The sequence below is a fragment of the Scyliorhinus torazame genome, chromosome 12 (assembly GCF_047496885.1).
Source record: "Scyliorhinus torazame isolate Kashiwa2021f chromosome 12, sScyTor2.1, whole genome shotgun sequence".
Lineage (NCBI taxonomy): Eukaryota > Metazoa > Chordata > Chondrichthyes > Carcharhiniformes > Scyliorhinidae > Scyliorhinus > Scyliorhinus torazame.
In genome coordinates, this window is record NC_092718.1 from 53,164,567 (window position 1) to 53,180,804 (window position 16,238).

The 16,238-nt window shown below is 45.6% G+C and overlaps 1 protein-coding gene across 1 annotated transcript in view; it reads right to left on the bottom strand.

The window, feature by feature from the left end:
- The window catches only part of rasef2 (RAS and EF-hand domain containing 2), a 154,787-nt gene that overhangs the window by 21,991 nt on the left and 116,558 nt on the right, over positions 1 to 16,238 (bottom strand). Inside the window, exons 8-11 of the mRNA XM_072468706.1 lie at positions 13,236 to 13,317; positions 8,023 to 8,096; positions 6,339 to 6,507; positions 1,150 to 1,269 (exon numbers count right to left, since the gene is read on the bottom strand). Coding sequence (XP_072324807.1) covers positions 1,150 to 1,269; positions 6,339 to 6,507; positions 8,023 to 8,096; positions 13,236 to 13,317 — 445 coding nt within the window. The remainder of the gene's footprint in view (positions 1 to 1,149; positions 1,270 to 6,338; positions 6,508 to 8,022; positions 8,097 to 13,235; positions 13,318 to 16,238) is intronic.

Here is a 16,238-nt window from a genome sequence, read left to right on the forward strand (position 1 = left end):
ACCTGCTGCACGCTAACCCTCAGTAGGCCTACGTGGCGATCCCTGACGGCCAGCAAGATACGGTCTCCCCACAGGACCTGGCGCCCGCTGGAACCCCACGCGCACCCCAACCACCACCCCCAACCCCCTCCAAAGCACCTCACAGGAGGGTCAGTCGTCCCGCCGCCCCTGCCTGGGCCCTCCCACCCACCGACGCCCCCTACAGGTGCCCCCCTCTCAGGTCAACCGTTTGCCCCACCAGCACCCTAGGGGTGACGAAGATGCCATGGAGGCCGAAGCCACACGCCCGGAGTCACAGACGCCTGGACCCCCACCGGAATCACCACCGAGGCTCAGATGATCCAAGCGCACGACCAGGGCACCCGACCAACTGATTGCTTCAGTTTAACCGATCTGTAACTGTAAATAATAAACACTGACTGTATATATCTTCCATGACTGTAAATATTCTCTAAACATTGCAAGGAGGTATCACGGTACCTCCATATCTGATCGTATCATGTTGAATGCAGTTGTAGCCGCTGGCCACCACCCCCGCCAGACTCTTTTTTAATAGGGGGTGAATGTGGTATTATCAGGTATTGCAGTATCCGAGAGGCTGAAGTTCCATTGGTTAAATCTAGGGGTTTACCATTGGCTGTATAGTATGTAGCTCCGCCCTGACAGGCAGGGTATAAGAACCGGTGCCGTCCCAGCAGCCCTCATTCTGTACCTAAGCTGCTGGGGAACAGTTCTAGTCTATTAAAGCCTTCAGTTATGTTACAACCTCATTTTAACAGTTATTGATCGTGCATCACAGCCCAATCTCCCATTCACTGCAGTAGGAACGAAGAGTCCCGCCGACATGAAGGAATGGAGAATCAAAGTCACCAGGGAAAACCATCCTGCCTGCATCCAGTCTGTCCAGCCCTGTTAGAATTTTATATGTTTCAATCAGATCTCGTCACATCCTTTACAGGCCCAGTCGAATCAATTTCTCCTCTGAGGACAGTCCCACCAGCCCCAGTATCAGCCTAGTGAACCTCCGCTGCACTCATCTTATGGCAAGTATATCCTTTCTTAAGTAGGGAAACAAAAACTGCACGAGTTATTGGAATTTTGTAGAATGGGTTGGACGGGGGATCTGTTGGGCCATTATTTGGATATTACCTTTGACAAGAATGCTGGCAGACGTCTCCTGGAAGATGCTGTGGAACTGCAGCGGCTGACTGGCCGTGATGGCCTCCAGCTCCCGTTCACTCCTTCCATTTCGGATCTCAGCTCTGGCATCTAATAGAAACACAGCCCAATAAAATCCCTGCTGTTCTCAAATTCAATGCCATACCAAGTGGACAGTTATTATTATTACACACATGGAGATGTTTCCCACAGATCATATTTCTTCCCCCCCACGACAGGTATAACATTAATCGAACTGTTTTCCATGACAGTTCTTTGTCTCCTTCAACAAAGAACTCCGCATTGCTGTTCTGAATTACACGTTCAGTAAAAATCTACATTTACAATATCATCTTTTAAGGCTATAAAAATCACAAGCTCCTCAAAAGAGGACATATCAAACAAACTTTGACACCAACAAGATACTAAGCTTGGTGACTAAAATGGGAATCTTAAAGAGGTGGGGGGGGGGGGGGAAAGAGAGAGAGAGAGAGAGAGAGAGAGAGAGCGCAGATTTCTGAGGGTTGTGGAGCTGGAAGAGGTTAAAGAGAGAGGGAGGGAGGGTTGAGGCCATGTTGTTAACCTGCTGAGCAGGTATCTGGTAGGGACAGAATCTGAAGCCAGTCGGTCTTCAACATTGGTTTAAAACCACAGAATACTTTGCCCTTCTCCCCACATGGTTGGAACCTGTTTGTTTTTGTAAATCTATCAATTACTGGTATGTTTGTACTATTCAATTGCAAACAAAGCATTAAGTTAGATGGTGTTTATCTCAAGAACAAGCCAGATCACGGATTGTTAAATTGGATGGCAATGAAAGCGCTCGGAAGACTTGATTGTCCCAGAAAACAAACTTTGATCAACAAGTTCAACTCATTACTCTTGGTGGGTGATTGACAGGTGACAAGACCACTCCGAGCACGCTGGCAGGCTCCGAGCGACCAATCATAACTGAATATTCACCTTGGGGGTGGGATGCTGCCCGTCGGGGGTAGCTGTTTTCTATGTGTTCTAATCTTTCCCCAAATTAGAATCAGCTGCTTTTAATCATTCACGAGAGCATGCACTCATTGTCACAGTATTTGCAAAGTTAACAATGAGGGATTTGAACTCAAGTCACGGGATTCTCCTTTTCTGAGACAAAGTGTCGATGCCAATGCAGAATTCGTGGACTTTCACGACTGAAAAATTGGCACCGATCCTAGATCGATTCAACGACTGTGGAGGGGCTAGCATCGGCGCCACGTGGAATACAATCAATCAATAGATTCCGCACGATGACCCAAGCCGGGAATCAAACCCGGGTCCCTGCCGCTGTGAGGCAACAGTGCTAACCACTGTGCCACTCCTAAAGCATGGATAAGGGTTTCAGCAGCAGGAGGCAGATTGCGGACATTGCGGAAATGGAAGTTGGCCGTTTGATGATCGAGGGGGATGTGAGGCTCAGCTCGGGTAAAATAGAAGACCCAGGTTGTAAAGAATTTGGTTTTGTCTTAGCCAGTGGCCACGAAAAGGAACGGCATTAGTGGCAGGGATCGAAAACTCTAATGCTTTTGATCTTTCCAATATTTCATACCTAAATGTATAATTACATTCAAGGTAAAACGCCAAACAATACACCTTTGTTTAAAATTGCAGGTTTTGGTTACCTAAAACTCTGCTTCACCCTATGTTCGGTTTACCTGGAAACTGAACAATAAAGAACAATTGCTCATTATACGAGATCCCAAAAATGCAAATCGATCACAAACCTGAACTATAGCTGGCAGAACACCTAACATGGCAACAAAAGAGCCAATCTACATGGTTGCTATTCTATTATTGATTTTAATATTTGTGATTGCTAGGTCTTGATCTCAGTCGTGTGTTACATAGTTTTACAGAAAGCGGAATGTGGAATAACAAGTTTAATCGCGAAGCAGTTAGTGAGGAGAAAAATGTAGAAGCAGGCAACTGATGATCTATTAAATAGATTGACATTTAATTCAAGTCAAGGTCACCCAGTCTGGTTGGTTCGGACAGATTTGATAAGAAAGTGTTAGTATTTTCGGACAATCACAAATCAAAAAATAAAATAACAGATCTAGATCCCAAAAAATGAGATTAACCACCACCTAGCAACAATCTCCTCCTCATACTTAAAGTGTGCCAAGTTGTTGGGGCATCAGATCAGTGCAGCTTGTTGCAACTCTTGATTTTGTTTTTCATTGATTCATGGGATCTGGGCTTCGTTGGCTGGGCCAGCATTTATTGTCCATCCCGGAGGGCATTTCAGAATCAGCCACATGACAGAAAAATTTGAACAGATTTTATGGGTGCATGTTGAAATGTTCTTTACTGGGGTAGGGCATCTTAAGACATATCCAGTTTGTTAAGACTTTTTCCTGCTCCCTTCCGCTGATTTTACTTTTGAAATTGCTTAGTTGCTGTAAGTGAAAGCTAAAAATAAAAACAAGACATCAGAGACCTTGCTGGACAGAGTGTTATCTCCTTAAAGAGATTTACAGATTGAAAAATAAACAGACTGAGGAGGACGATAAATTAAAGTGAATTAATTCAATGTCAAACCAGAACAGATGCAGAACAGTGAAATAAGGAGAGAAAGAAAGATTGGATTAAGAGATAGAAAAGAGGAGGCAATAATTAAAGTAGGAAAAATCCCCATTGACAATTCACTATAAGGAGGAATGAGACACCACACATTTAGTTGCTCACTTTCTGGACCAGAGAGGTTGACTGGCACTCACTAACCAACATTGTGAACAAGGGGCTTCTGCTGTCAACTAACTATCTGTGATGATTACATTGGACAATTAATGTGGAAATCCAACAAACCCAGGAAACTCACAGGGAGGTGAAGTGCGAGATTACACTTTCGCGAAGGTAATGATGGGAATGACAAAAAGTCTCCAGCAACCTGTGGCCTTTGACAAGGATTCACTTTCTTATCACAAAAATCTCTGGCTGACTCTCACTTCAATAACAATGTGTGCACTGTGAACGTGACTATTTGTTCAATATATTCAGGCATAATGGGCGGGATTCTCTCAGCCCAGGGCCGGGACGGAGAATCACCGCGACCGGCACGAATCGCGCCCCGACGCAGAGCGGAGAATCGGCACCATTGGCGCCGGCATAGTCAACGTGGCGCTGGTCGGGGGCCACTCTATGCAGCCCCCCCCCCCACCGATTCTCGGCCAGGGATGGGCCAAGCGGCCATAGCAAAAAGCCGAAGTCCCGCTGGCGCCATTCTAACCTGCTCTCAGCCGGCGGGACGTCGGCATGGAAGGGCTCGGGGGCGGCCTGTTTGGGCGGGGGGTGTGGCCTCCGTTGTGGCCTGGCCCGCGATCAGGGCCCACTGATCGGCGGGCCGGCTTCTCAGGCTGGGGGCCTCCTTTCTTCCGCGCCAGCACCTTTAGTCCTACGCCATTTGGCGTCGGGGCCGGCGCGGAAAAGGGAGCCACTGCGCGTTGGCGCCAGTGCTACTGCGCATGGGCGGACCCCGTGGTGCCCAATTGACGCCAGGATCAGCAGCTGGAGCGGCGTAGGCCACTCCAGTGCCGTGCTGGCTCCCTGAAGGGGCCAGAATTTCTGATCCGGAGGCCATGTTGACAGCGTCGGGAAACGCGACGGCATTTCCAACGGCGTCAACACTCAGCGTCAGGATCACAGACTTCCGCCCAATATTTCTCTTGATGACAAGTCAGTTTATTCTTCAATGATTTATTTGTTTGGAAATAAAGCAGAAATCTGGCAGTTTTGTTTTAATTATGAGGCCCAGTTCTACCAAATGTAGCTGGGACCAATTTGTAAACCCAAAATTTACAGCAACGGAAATGCCCTTGGAAATGTTCTGGTCTCCATAGTATTGTAAAGACACAGAAGTACTGAAGAAGGTGCAAAAATAATTCAAAAGGTTGATTCCAGAACCGAGAGGTTAGGTCCATCAGGTAAGAACGTTGAGGCTGGGAACCCATTCTTTAGAAAGTAAAAGGATGAATGATAATTTATGATTAATCTAGGACAAAGGTTTGGCACAACATCGTGGGCCGAAGGGCCTGTTCTGTGCTGTATTTTCTATGTTCTATGTTCTATGACCGGTTAGAGGTCTTTACTTGATTTGTTTTGATAAGTAAATGTGAAGATGTTCCCACTTGTTCGGGGACCAGAAGTAGGGGCATAAACATACGATAGCGAATTCAGAAGGAGCTTCTTTACGCAAACGAGAAAGTGGAACTTGCTACCACATGTAGTGAATAGCATAGATGCATTCAAGTGGGAAGCTGGTCACACAAAGGAGAGAGGAATACAAGGAACACAAAGGAGGGAGGAATAGAAGGATATTATGATGGGATGAGATGATGTATGGAGCATAAATAGGGGCACAGACCATTTAGGTGAAAGAGCTAGTTCCTGTTCTGTATATTTTCTGCAACTAAAGTTGTACTACATTAAAGACACAATATAGCTTCAAATCGTTCTGGTTTGAACCGCTTATTTCAGAACTCATATAAAATAAAATGCCCTCCCCTTGGCAAATCAGGATTAATTGGTATCAATTATTTTGTAGCAGTTGGTTAACATTTTATGGGAGGTATTGGAAGTGACAGACCGTGAAAGCTATGTGGAATTTGCGAGAGAATGCTAGATGTAACAACACAGGAAAAGAAGAAAATTGTTGCACTCAAAGCATCTCTAAGTCGGTCACCCGAAGGCAAAAGTATAATAATGCAATAGCTAGCTTACTTTTACTGATCCCGGTTAGAAGGCCGTTGCCACTTATACTAAATTTCCTTCCTCCATAACATATTATTCAATTGTGAAGACCCCATTAGCTGAGTGAATTGAAAACTCATCACAAGTCTTTGGGCAGGACATCATGACACAGTGATGACATGTAGCATGCTCACCGTGATGGAAACAGAAACTAAAAAAAAATTTTAAATTTTTTTTTTTTTTAAATTCCCCCATGGAATTTGTGTGTGTGAAAATGAAAGGCAAAGATTCAATTGGAGAATTTCCAAGGCTCACAATCTGGGCTCAAGTGATAATTGTAAATTAAACATTCACTCTCACAACAGTTATCATTTGGAAACAACCAGGTTATAAAGCCCCGTCATAGTCACTGGTCCAGAGTGCCCATTATATTCCTGAAATCATTTCTAAACAGGTCAGCTCACCTCAGCATCTGATGCCACATTCGAATAACTGTAGTGCATTGTTTCATGGGAAACGTCGCTTCCTTCACTGTCGTAATCATCCGAGGAATAATCCACCATGTCTTGAGACGTGGACACCCCGCTGTCCAGGTATCGGTCCGCCCAGTTTGCCACTTCAGAGATTCTCTGCCTGGATTTATTATTTAAAGATTATAGGCTCTTTGTTACCATTTGAGAAATTCAAACAATATACAGCACAGAAGACAGGCCTTTTGGTTCAATTAACCTTTTTAATACTCTATTCAAGTCTCCTCCCATTTAATCTACCTCAGCCTTTCAGCATATCTTGTAAACCCTTTTTCTCTCACTCATCTAGTTTCCATTAAAAAGGCATCTAGTTGTCTCAACCACTCCCTGTGTTGTGGAGTTCCACAGTCAAATCACACCGAGTGAACAAATTTCTCCTCCTCCATCCCTCAAACCCTGCCTTTATTGGATCACTTCGCATCTGTCCTGTCCAACCAATCCATTAATTTGTAGACCTTAATCATGTCACCTCCCAAGTCTTCTCCTTTTTCTCAAGACAAAGGCTTTATCGAATCTTTTCCTCGAGCTGTAATTTCTCAGTTTTAGTGTCACCATTGTAAATCTTTTTCTCCAATGTTTCCTATCATGGAGACCATAACTTTGCACATTACTGTAATAGTTTGATATATAATGTCATGATTTTTGATTTCTACATGCCTAGAAATAAAGCCGGTGCTTTGCAAGCAGTTTTATTTGGATCTGAAGAATGACTATGCATACAGATTGCATTGGTTACAGCAATTCCAGTATCACAGGCAACAGGCTAGAAAGGTCAGTTCTCTGAACAAGACAGTAAATCAGAAAATGGTCCATTTGTTCAGGCCAGTTCAGAGTCCAGCAGAGTCCAAACAGAGGGACTGAAGCCTCACCGGTGGTTGGAAGCAAATGAGCTTGTGTGTTTTCAAACTAGTTTCTATTATATGCAAGAGTACAGGAATGCAACAATTTATAGCCCAGCAACCTCATCCCTGGTCCAATGGTTTACAGTTGTCCAACTAGACCCCCTGAGACTACACCACCCCCCTTCCTCTTCCCACTGAACTCACTCACGCCCTCAATATTTTGTTAATGCCCACCCATTAGCTCCACATACAAAAAGGTATGACTTTTGAGAATTTGCAGCATTCTGTTGTTACTATATGATACTCACTTGACCTCGGAGGAGAGGTGACAGCGGGTTTGGCCGCTGATTCAGCACCCATGGGTCTGCCCCGTTTTCAGGGCTGGCCAACCTACAATGCTAGTCCAGTATTCCTTTATTGCCATTCCCAGAGTGACCCGAACCTCTACTGCTTTTCACCATCTTAACTATTTGCAAATATGTTGGGGCTTTTTTTGCAATTTATTTTGTTGACTTTCTGGTATAACATGTAACAGAAGCCAGCATCTATATTAAGGAGTTCACTGTTCTTTCAACCTGCCTTTCAGGTGACTGAGATACTTCTCAAAACTATATTCTGTCACGCACTTTTCATAGAGGCTTGCTTATGTTTCAGTTCGGAAGGATAAGCCCCAGGTCGTTAACCCATCTCTTTCTAATGAAGCTGACAGTGCTACTGTGAATGGTGCAATAATTCCAATGCTCTTATTTAAATAATGCTGACGTCTGTTGCCATACCTGTTGTAGCCAGGTATTCCATTTTGTACTTCGGATTTCACTCCTCTCTCTGGAACCAATCCATTTAAAGTACACTGTAATCATAAGATATGCTTCAGAAAACATTCCTTCCTGAAATGCCAGTCATCCAGTATGACAGTTCCAAAATTTGGACAATAATGCAATAGTTATTCTTTTCGCCCAGCCTTTAGTTGGGTTGCACCAACTATTAGGCCAGAGTTTTATGCTCCCCTCCCTCCACCGGCAGGTTTTGGAGAGAGGGAGGTTGGGGGGGGAACAAAGATTGTGAAATTGCATGGACTTATGGACTGGATTTCATCTGGTTCCTGTCTGCCCCAACTTCGCAGTCATTTTATGCTAGGGCAGGTACGGCCTCCAGTTCCCAGGACTTAGGCTCCGGCAGTGTCTCATTTGGCCACTGTAGCACTGTTGCTGGAGGGACTGGAGAGCTTCTGGCCAAAATGGCAGCAGGGCTGTCAAGAGTCTCCTTGGATAGCACAGACAGAGTTCCTACCATCCCTAGTTTAGAGAGGTGATATAAACATCCTTGTTAATCAAGAATCTCTCTGCCTTAAAGTTTTCAAAGACTGCTTCTACTGTCTTTTGAGGAAGTGTTTCAAAAAATCACGACCCTCAGAATGATTTTTTCTCATCTGTCTTAAATGGACGATCCCTTATTTTTAAGCAATGACCACTAATTATAGATCTCTACAAGAGGAAACATCCTCTCCACAACCATCCTGTCAAGGCTCTAGAGGCCAAGTGACAGTGTTTTTAAGACAGATATAGACAGGTTCTTGATTAATAAGGGGATCAGGGGTTACGGTGAAAGGACAGGAGAATGGGGATGAGAAACATATCATCCATGATCGAATGGTGGAGCAGACTCGATAGCTTAATTCTTCTCCTGTATCTTATGGTGTTATATGTTTCAATCAAGTTGCCTCTTACTCTTCTAAACTCCAGTAGATAAAAGTCTATGCTTTCTTCATAAGACAACCCACCTATGCCAGATATTAGTCCAGTAAACCAGCTCTGAATTAGAATCATAGAAGTTTACAGCATGGAAACAGGCCCTTCGGCCCAACCAGTCCATGCCGCCCAGTTTTTACCATTAAGCTAGTCCCAGTTGCCCGCACTTGGCCCATAACCCTCTATACCCATCTTACCCATGTAACTATCTAAATGCTTTTTCAAAGACACAATTGTACCCACCTCTACTACTACCTCTGGCAGCCCATTCCAGACACTCACTACCCTCCGAGTGAAGAAATTGCCCCTCTGGGCCCTTCTGAATCTCTCCCCTCTCACCTTAAACCTATGCCCTCTAGTTTTAGACTCCCCTACCTTTGGGAAAAGATGTTGACTATCTACCTTATCTATGCCCCTCATTATTTTATAGACCTCTATAAGATCACCCCTAAGCCTCCTACGCTCCAGGGAAAAAAGTCCCAGTCTATCCAGCCTCTCCTTATAACTCAAACCATCAAGTCCCGGCAACATCCTAGTAAATCTTTTCTGCACTCTTTCTAGTTTAATAATATCCTTTCTATAATAGGGTGACCAGAACTGCACACAGTATTCCAAGTGTGGCCGTACCAATGTCTTGTACAACTTTAACAAGACGTCCCAACTCCTGTATTCAATGTTCTGACCAATGAAACCAAGCATGCCGAATGCCTTCTTCACCACCCTGTCCACCTGCGACTCCACCTTCAAGGAGCTATGAACCTGTACTCCTAGATCTCTTTGTTCTATAACTCTCCCCAACGCCATACCATTAACTGAGTAGGTCCTGGCCTGATTCGATCTGCCAAAATGCATCACCTCACATTTATTAAACTCCATCTGCCATTCATCGGCCCACTGGCCTAATTGATCCAGATCCCGTTGCAATCCTAGATAACCTTCTTCACTATCCACTGTGCCACCAATCTTGGTGTCATCTGCAAACTTACTAACCATGCCTCCTAAATTCTCATCCAAATCATTAACATAAATCACAAATAACAGTGGACCCAGCACCGATCCCTGAGGCACACCACTGGTCACAGGCCTCCAGTTTGAAAAACAACCCTCTACAACCACCCTCTGCCTTCTGTCGTCCAGCCAATTTTGAATCCAATTGGCAACCTCACCCTGGATCCCGTGAGCTTTAACCTTCTGTAACAACCTACCATGCGGTACCTTGTCAAAGGCTTTGCTAAAGTCCATGTAGACAACGTCTACTGCACTGCCCTCATCTACCTTCTTGGTCACCCCCTCAAAAAACTCAATCAAATTTGTGAGACATGATTTTCCACGCACAAAGCCATGCTGACTGCCCCGAATCAGTCCTTGCCTCTCTAAATGCTTGTAAGATCCTGTCTCTCAGAATACCTTCCAGCAACTTACCTACTACAGACGTTAGGCTCACCGGTCTGTAGTTCCCAGGCTTTTCCCTGCTGCCCTTCTTAAACAAGGGCACAACATTCGCCACTCTCCAATCTTCAGGCACCTCACCTGTGGCTGCCGATGATTCAAATATCTCGGTTAGGGGACCCGCAATTTCCTCCCTAGCCTCCCACAACATCCTGGGATACATTTCATCAGGTCCCGGGGATTTATCTACCTTGATGCGCTTTAAGACTTCCAGCACCTCCTCCTCTGTAATATGCACACTTCTCAAGACATCACTATTTATTTCCCTTAGTTTCCTAACATCCATGCCTTTCTCCACCGTGAATACCGATGAGAAATATTCATTCAGGATCTCACCCAACTCTTGTGGCTCTGCACATAGATGTCCTTGTTGATCCTTAAGAGGCCCTACTCTGTCCCTAGTTACTCTTTTCCCCTTTATGTATCTGTAGAATCTCTTTGTAAATTGCTTCCAACATATTTACATCCTTCCATGAATAAGGAGATCAATACTGTATACAATACTCCTGATGTGGTCTCACCAATGCCCTATACAACTAAAACATAGCCTCAACCTCCCTATTTTTGTAATCAATTCTCCTCACAATAAACAATAACATTCTATTAACTTTCCTAATTACTTGTTGTACCTACATACTAGCCTATTGTGGTGCATGCACTGGAACACCCTGATCCCTCTACATCTCTAATGCTCAGAAATGCCTCACCATTTCAGATATACTTTTTTATTCTTCCTGCCAAAATGAGCAATTTCACATTTTCCCACATGATACTCCATTTGCCAGATATTTTCCCACTGACCTAATCAATCTGTATCCGTTTGTTTCCTCCCTTTGTCCTATTCACAACTTACTTTCCTATCTATTTTTGTGTCAACAGCAAATTTAGCAACCATGCCTTCAGCCCCTTCATCCAAGTGATTTATATGAATTGGAAAAAGGAGAGCACCCAGCACTGATCCCTATGGCGCACCACTGGTTACATCTTACCAACCAGAAAAATAACCATTTATGAAATGAAAATCGCTTATTGTCACCAAGTAGGCTTCAAATGAAGTTATTGTGAAAAGCCCCTAGTCGCCACATTCCGGCGCCTGTTCGGGGAAGCCGGTATGGGATTTATGCCTAATCTCAGTCAGCCAATCTTCCATCCATGCCAATATGTTATCCCTTAAACCATGAGATTTTCTCTTCCGCAATGACCTTTGATGTGGCATTTTATCAAATGTCCTCTGGAAAACTAAATACAGTTGATCCAATGGTTCCCCTTTACCAATTGCAAATGTTACTTCTTCAAAAGAATTTATAGAACAGGATTCCCTTTCAACAAAACAATGTTTACTCTGCTTGATTACCTTGCATTTATTGAAGTGCCTTGCTTTAATGTCTTTAATATTAACAATCTCCCTTTGACAGATGTTAAGCCAACTGGCCTACAGTTTCCTGCTTTCTGTCTCACTCACGTTTTGAACAAAGGAGTTACATTCATCATCTTTCGATCTAAATGGAATCTTCCCCAAATCAGGGAATCTTAGAAAATTAAATGAATGCAGAAGGAGGGCAATTTTGCCCTTTCAGATCTTTTTTTTTAAAAAAATCTTTATTAGTGTCACAAGTAGGCTTACATTAACACTGCAATGAAGTTACTGTGAAAATCCCCTAGTTGCCACACTCCAGCGCCTGTTTGGGTACTGCGGTGGTATGTATTAGGGGTCATGTGGGACTGTGAAGCCGTGTTGCTATTGGCTGACAGATCCCGGGTCCTGGTTGGCTGTTGACCCCTGGCTCCGCCCTGAAGACGGAGTATAAGAACCCGTGCTTCTCCCCGCAGCTCCATTCTGTTGCTGAACTGCTGGGAACAAGTCACGCTTAATAAAGCCTCATCGACTTCATCTCTACTCGTCTCTCTCGTAAGTCATTGTGCGCTACAGGTACATCGAGGGAGAATTCAGACATGCCCAATTCACCTAACAAGCATGTCTTTCGGGACTTGTGGAAGAAGTCGGAGCACCCGGAGGAAACCCACGCAGACACGGGGGAGAACGCGCAGACTCCTCACAGACAGTGGCCCAAGCGGGAATCGAACCTGGGACCTTGGCACTGTGAAGTAACAGTGCTAACCACTTGACATTCCGAAAGAGCACTCTACCTAGGACCACTTCCCCCACCCAATCCCTGTAATCCCATAACCCCCCTAACCTGCACACCTTTGCACTGTGGGAGGAAACCAGAGCACCCGAAGGAAACCCAAGCAGACACGGGGAGAATATGCAAACTCCACACGGACAGTTACCCAAGGCCAGGAAAAAAACCTATTCCCTGGCGTTGTGAGGCAACAGTGCTAACAACTGTGCCACATCAACGATCTCACTAGCCACTTTATTAAAGACGCTAGGATGAAGTCCATCGGATTCCAACAATATTCTAAGCACCACTTCCCCAGTGATTGTAATTTTCTCGAGTTCCTCTCCCCTCTCCATTTCCTGATTTACAGCTATATCCAGGATGTGGGGGCGGCACAGTGTTTCGCACAGCTGCCTCATGGCACGGAATATATATATATATATATATATTCCCTCCCATTAAGTCCAATCAAAATCAATTTTTACTTTGTATTTTTCCTTTGCATCTCATCACATCTTTGCCATGTTATTAACTGTATACCTGATTAATTATTCTAACTCGTTTGAACAAAATTCAGATTCATCAGTGATTTAAATCATCAGGGCTGGGCATTGCTATCAAGAAACAGAGCCATTTGCCTGTCACCAATTTAATTCTTCAAAAACGTACCTTGTTTTTGTTTGAGTTTTGGTTTCTTTCCAAAGCAATTCTTAATCCATTATTGCTATCGTAAAGAGCTTTATTGGCTTCTCTAAAAATGCAAAAAAGGGAAGGAAGATTGACAATGGACCATTCAAAATGATTTGTTAACCTATTCCCCAAAAAATTACTTCAGAGCATGGGCAACACAACAACATGCAATTACAAATGAAGGGCACTGACCTGAAATGTTACCTGCGTTTCTCTATCCATAGAAGTTAGCTGACCCTGCTGAGTATTTTCAGCATTGTCTATTTTTAGTATATATTTATATAGGACATAGGAAATAGGAGGAGGAGTAGGCCATTCGCGCCCTGAGCCTGCTCTATCATTCAACTAGATCATGGCATTTTCCCCACACTATCCCCATATCCCCTGATATCTTTAATATCCACAAATGTATCAATTTTTGTCTGGAACATAACTCAAATCACCGACTGATCCTCAGAATTCCAAAGATTCGACTTCCGATGGCGACCATGGTGTGAGTTGTTGCACATTTAGTAGTTCCCGCTCGTGGTAGACCTTTTCCTCCGATTTACGGTGGATTTGACGGACAAAACAAGGCCCTGGTGAAGTAGAAGAGGAGGATTCCCCACCAGTGTATGGATTCGTGGACCAGAAGGGGTCTGTAAAGTCAAAGATGGGAGTGGAGCCTGCGACACAGGGGAATATGGCGGAAGGTCAGGGAGCGATGCTGCCAGCCGAGTGGTCGACGGAGCAACTTGTGAACTTTCTCCATGAGAAATTTGCTCAGCAGAGAAAAGAATATCTGGATCCGATAAAGGCGGTGATTGATTGTGTGGAGCAGACACTGGAAACCCAGGGCCAGGCGATTCAGAAGGTGGAAAAGGTGGTGGCTGAGCACGATGATCAGCTAGCCGCGATGGCAGTGGAGATGGGGCTGATGAAGGACCACCAGACGAGGCTGCAAGATAAAGTGGAGGATCTGTAGAACAGATCGTGTAGACAGAACCCGAGTATTGTTGGTCTGCCGGAGGGCAGTGAGGGATTGGACGCAGGTGCATATGGTTGAGAAACAGCTGGGGGGGGGGGGGGGGGGGGGGAAGGTGCTTTTGCTCGGTCCTTGGAGGTGGACAGGGCGCATATGAGGAAGCCGCTGAGGAGCGAGCCATCGAGGGCAACGGTGCTATGAATGCACTGGTTCCTAGACAAGGAACAGATCTTGAGGTGGGCCAGGCAGACGAGGAGCTGTTTATGGGAAGGCAACGAACTGCGTATCTATCAGGACCTGGGTGCGGAACTGGCCAAAAGAAGGGCGAGTTTTAATAAAGTGAAATCGACCCTTGTTAAGAAGGGGGTGAAGTAACCGTTCGTCGAATATCTTGCGGAAAGATAGATAGGGGAGAACAAAGAAGGCAGCAGCAGCGGCCCAGGACTTGGGGGGGTGGGGGGGGAGGGATGGGGGGGGATGGGGGGGGGGAGTGTGGCCTGAGACAAGGCAGTTGCCAATTAGGGCTAGCTTTTATTTATTTATTTATTTTTTTTGTTATTTAATATTTATTTATTTGTTGTTTTTGTTTAAATTTAAAAAGGTCATTATTATCTGTATTGTTACAATGTTGTGTAAAAGATGCACAATGTACTGTGTTGGTTGACCAAAAATTTTCAATAAAATATTATTTAAAAAAAAAAGAAGGGGGTGAAGTTTGGCATGTTGTACCCAGCGCGTTTGTGGGTCACTTATGAGAGCCAGGAACTTTATTTCGGAATGCCAGAAGAGTCAATGAACTTTGTCTGGGACAGGGGTCTGGCAGGTGATGGAGGACATTGAACTTGGGGGTGAGTAGTTGTGGGCTGAATCTGCTGTTAAACTTCGGGTTTTTTCCTTCTTTGTACTACATTTCGGGCCGTTGCTCAGTTTTGTTTGCGGGTTAACTTTGTTCTTAATGGGACTTCCGGTTGCGGCTATGTGGAGCTAAGTCGCACATTCGGCGGCTCTCACAAAAACGGACTTTTGAGCTCTTTTAAGGGCCCCCAACGGCACTTTTTCGACATTTCCCGGTGTGGGAAGGAGTCTAGAACAGCTCCCCGTCAGTATATGGCTTCAACTAGGAGCGGGGCGACAAAAAAGGTGGTGGTGGACCCGAAGAAGGTGCGAGGGAAGAAGGACAAAATGGCAGCGGGCAGAGACCAGGCAGCGTGGATGCAGTGGGCGGAAGAGCAGCAGGAGGGTATCCAGCGCTGCTTCAGAGAGATTAAAACGGACCTGCTAGAGCCGATGAAGACTTCTATTGATAAGCTGCTGGAGACACAGACGGCCCAGGGGGTGGCGATCCGCGAGGCTCGACAAAAGATCTCCGACAATGAGGACGAGATCTAGGCCTGGCGGTAAAGGTGGAGGCGCACGAGGCGCTCCAGAAGAAATGGCAGGAGCGGTTCGAGATGGAGAATCGGTCGAGGCGGAAGAATCTGCGGATTCTGGGCCTCCCGGAGGGGCCGGACGTGGGGGCCTATGTGGTCACCATGTTGAACTCGCTGATGGGAGCGGGGTCCTTCCAGGGGCCCCTGGAGCTGGAAGGGGCCAATAGAGTGCTGGCGAGGAGGCCCAAGGCTAACGAGCCTCCGCGGGCGGTGCTGGTGAGGTTCCATCGGTTCGTCGATCGGGAGTGTGTGCTCAGGTGGGCCAAGGAGAGGAACAGCAGGTGGGAGAATGCGGAAGTTCAGATATACCAGGACTGGAGTGCGGAGGTGGCGAAGAGGAGGGCCGGGTACAATCGAGCAAAGGCGGTGCTGCACAGGAAGGGGGTGAAGTTCGGCATGTTGCAGCCGGCGCGACTGTGGGTTACCTACAAGGACCGACACCATTACTTTGAGTCTCCGGAGGAGGCGTGGCCTTTGTTCAGGCCGAGAAGTTGGACGCAGATTGAGGGTCGGGATGGGCGATTGGGGACTGCGGTTGATATGTTACGTTTATTTTTGTTTCGAGGGAGGGGCCTTTGTATTGCTCCG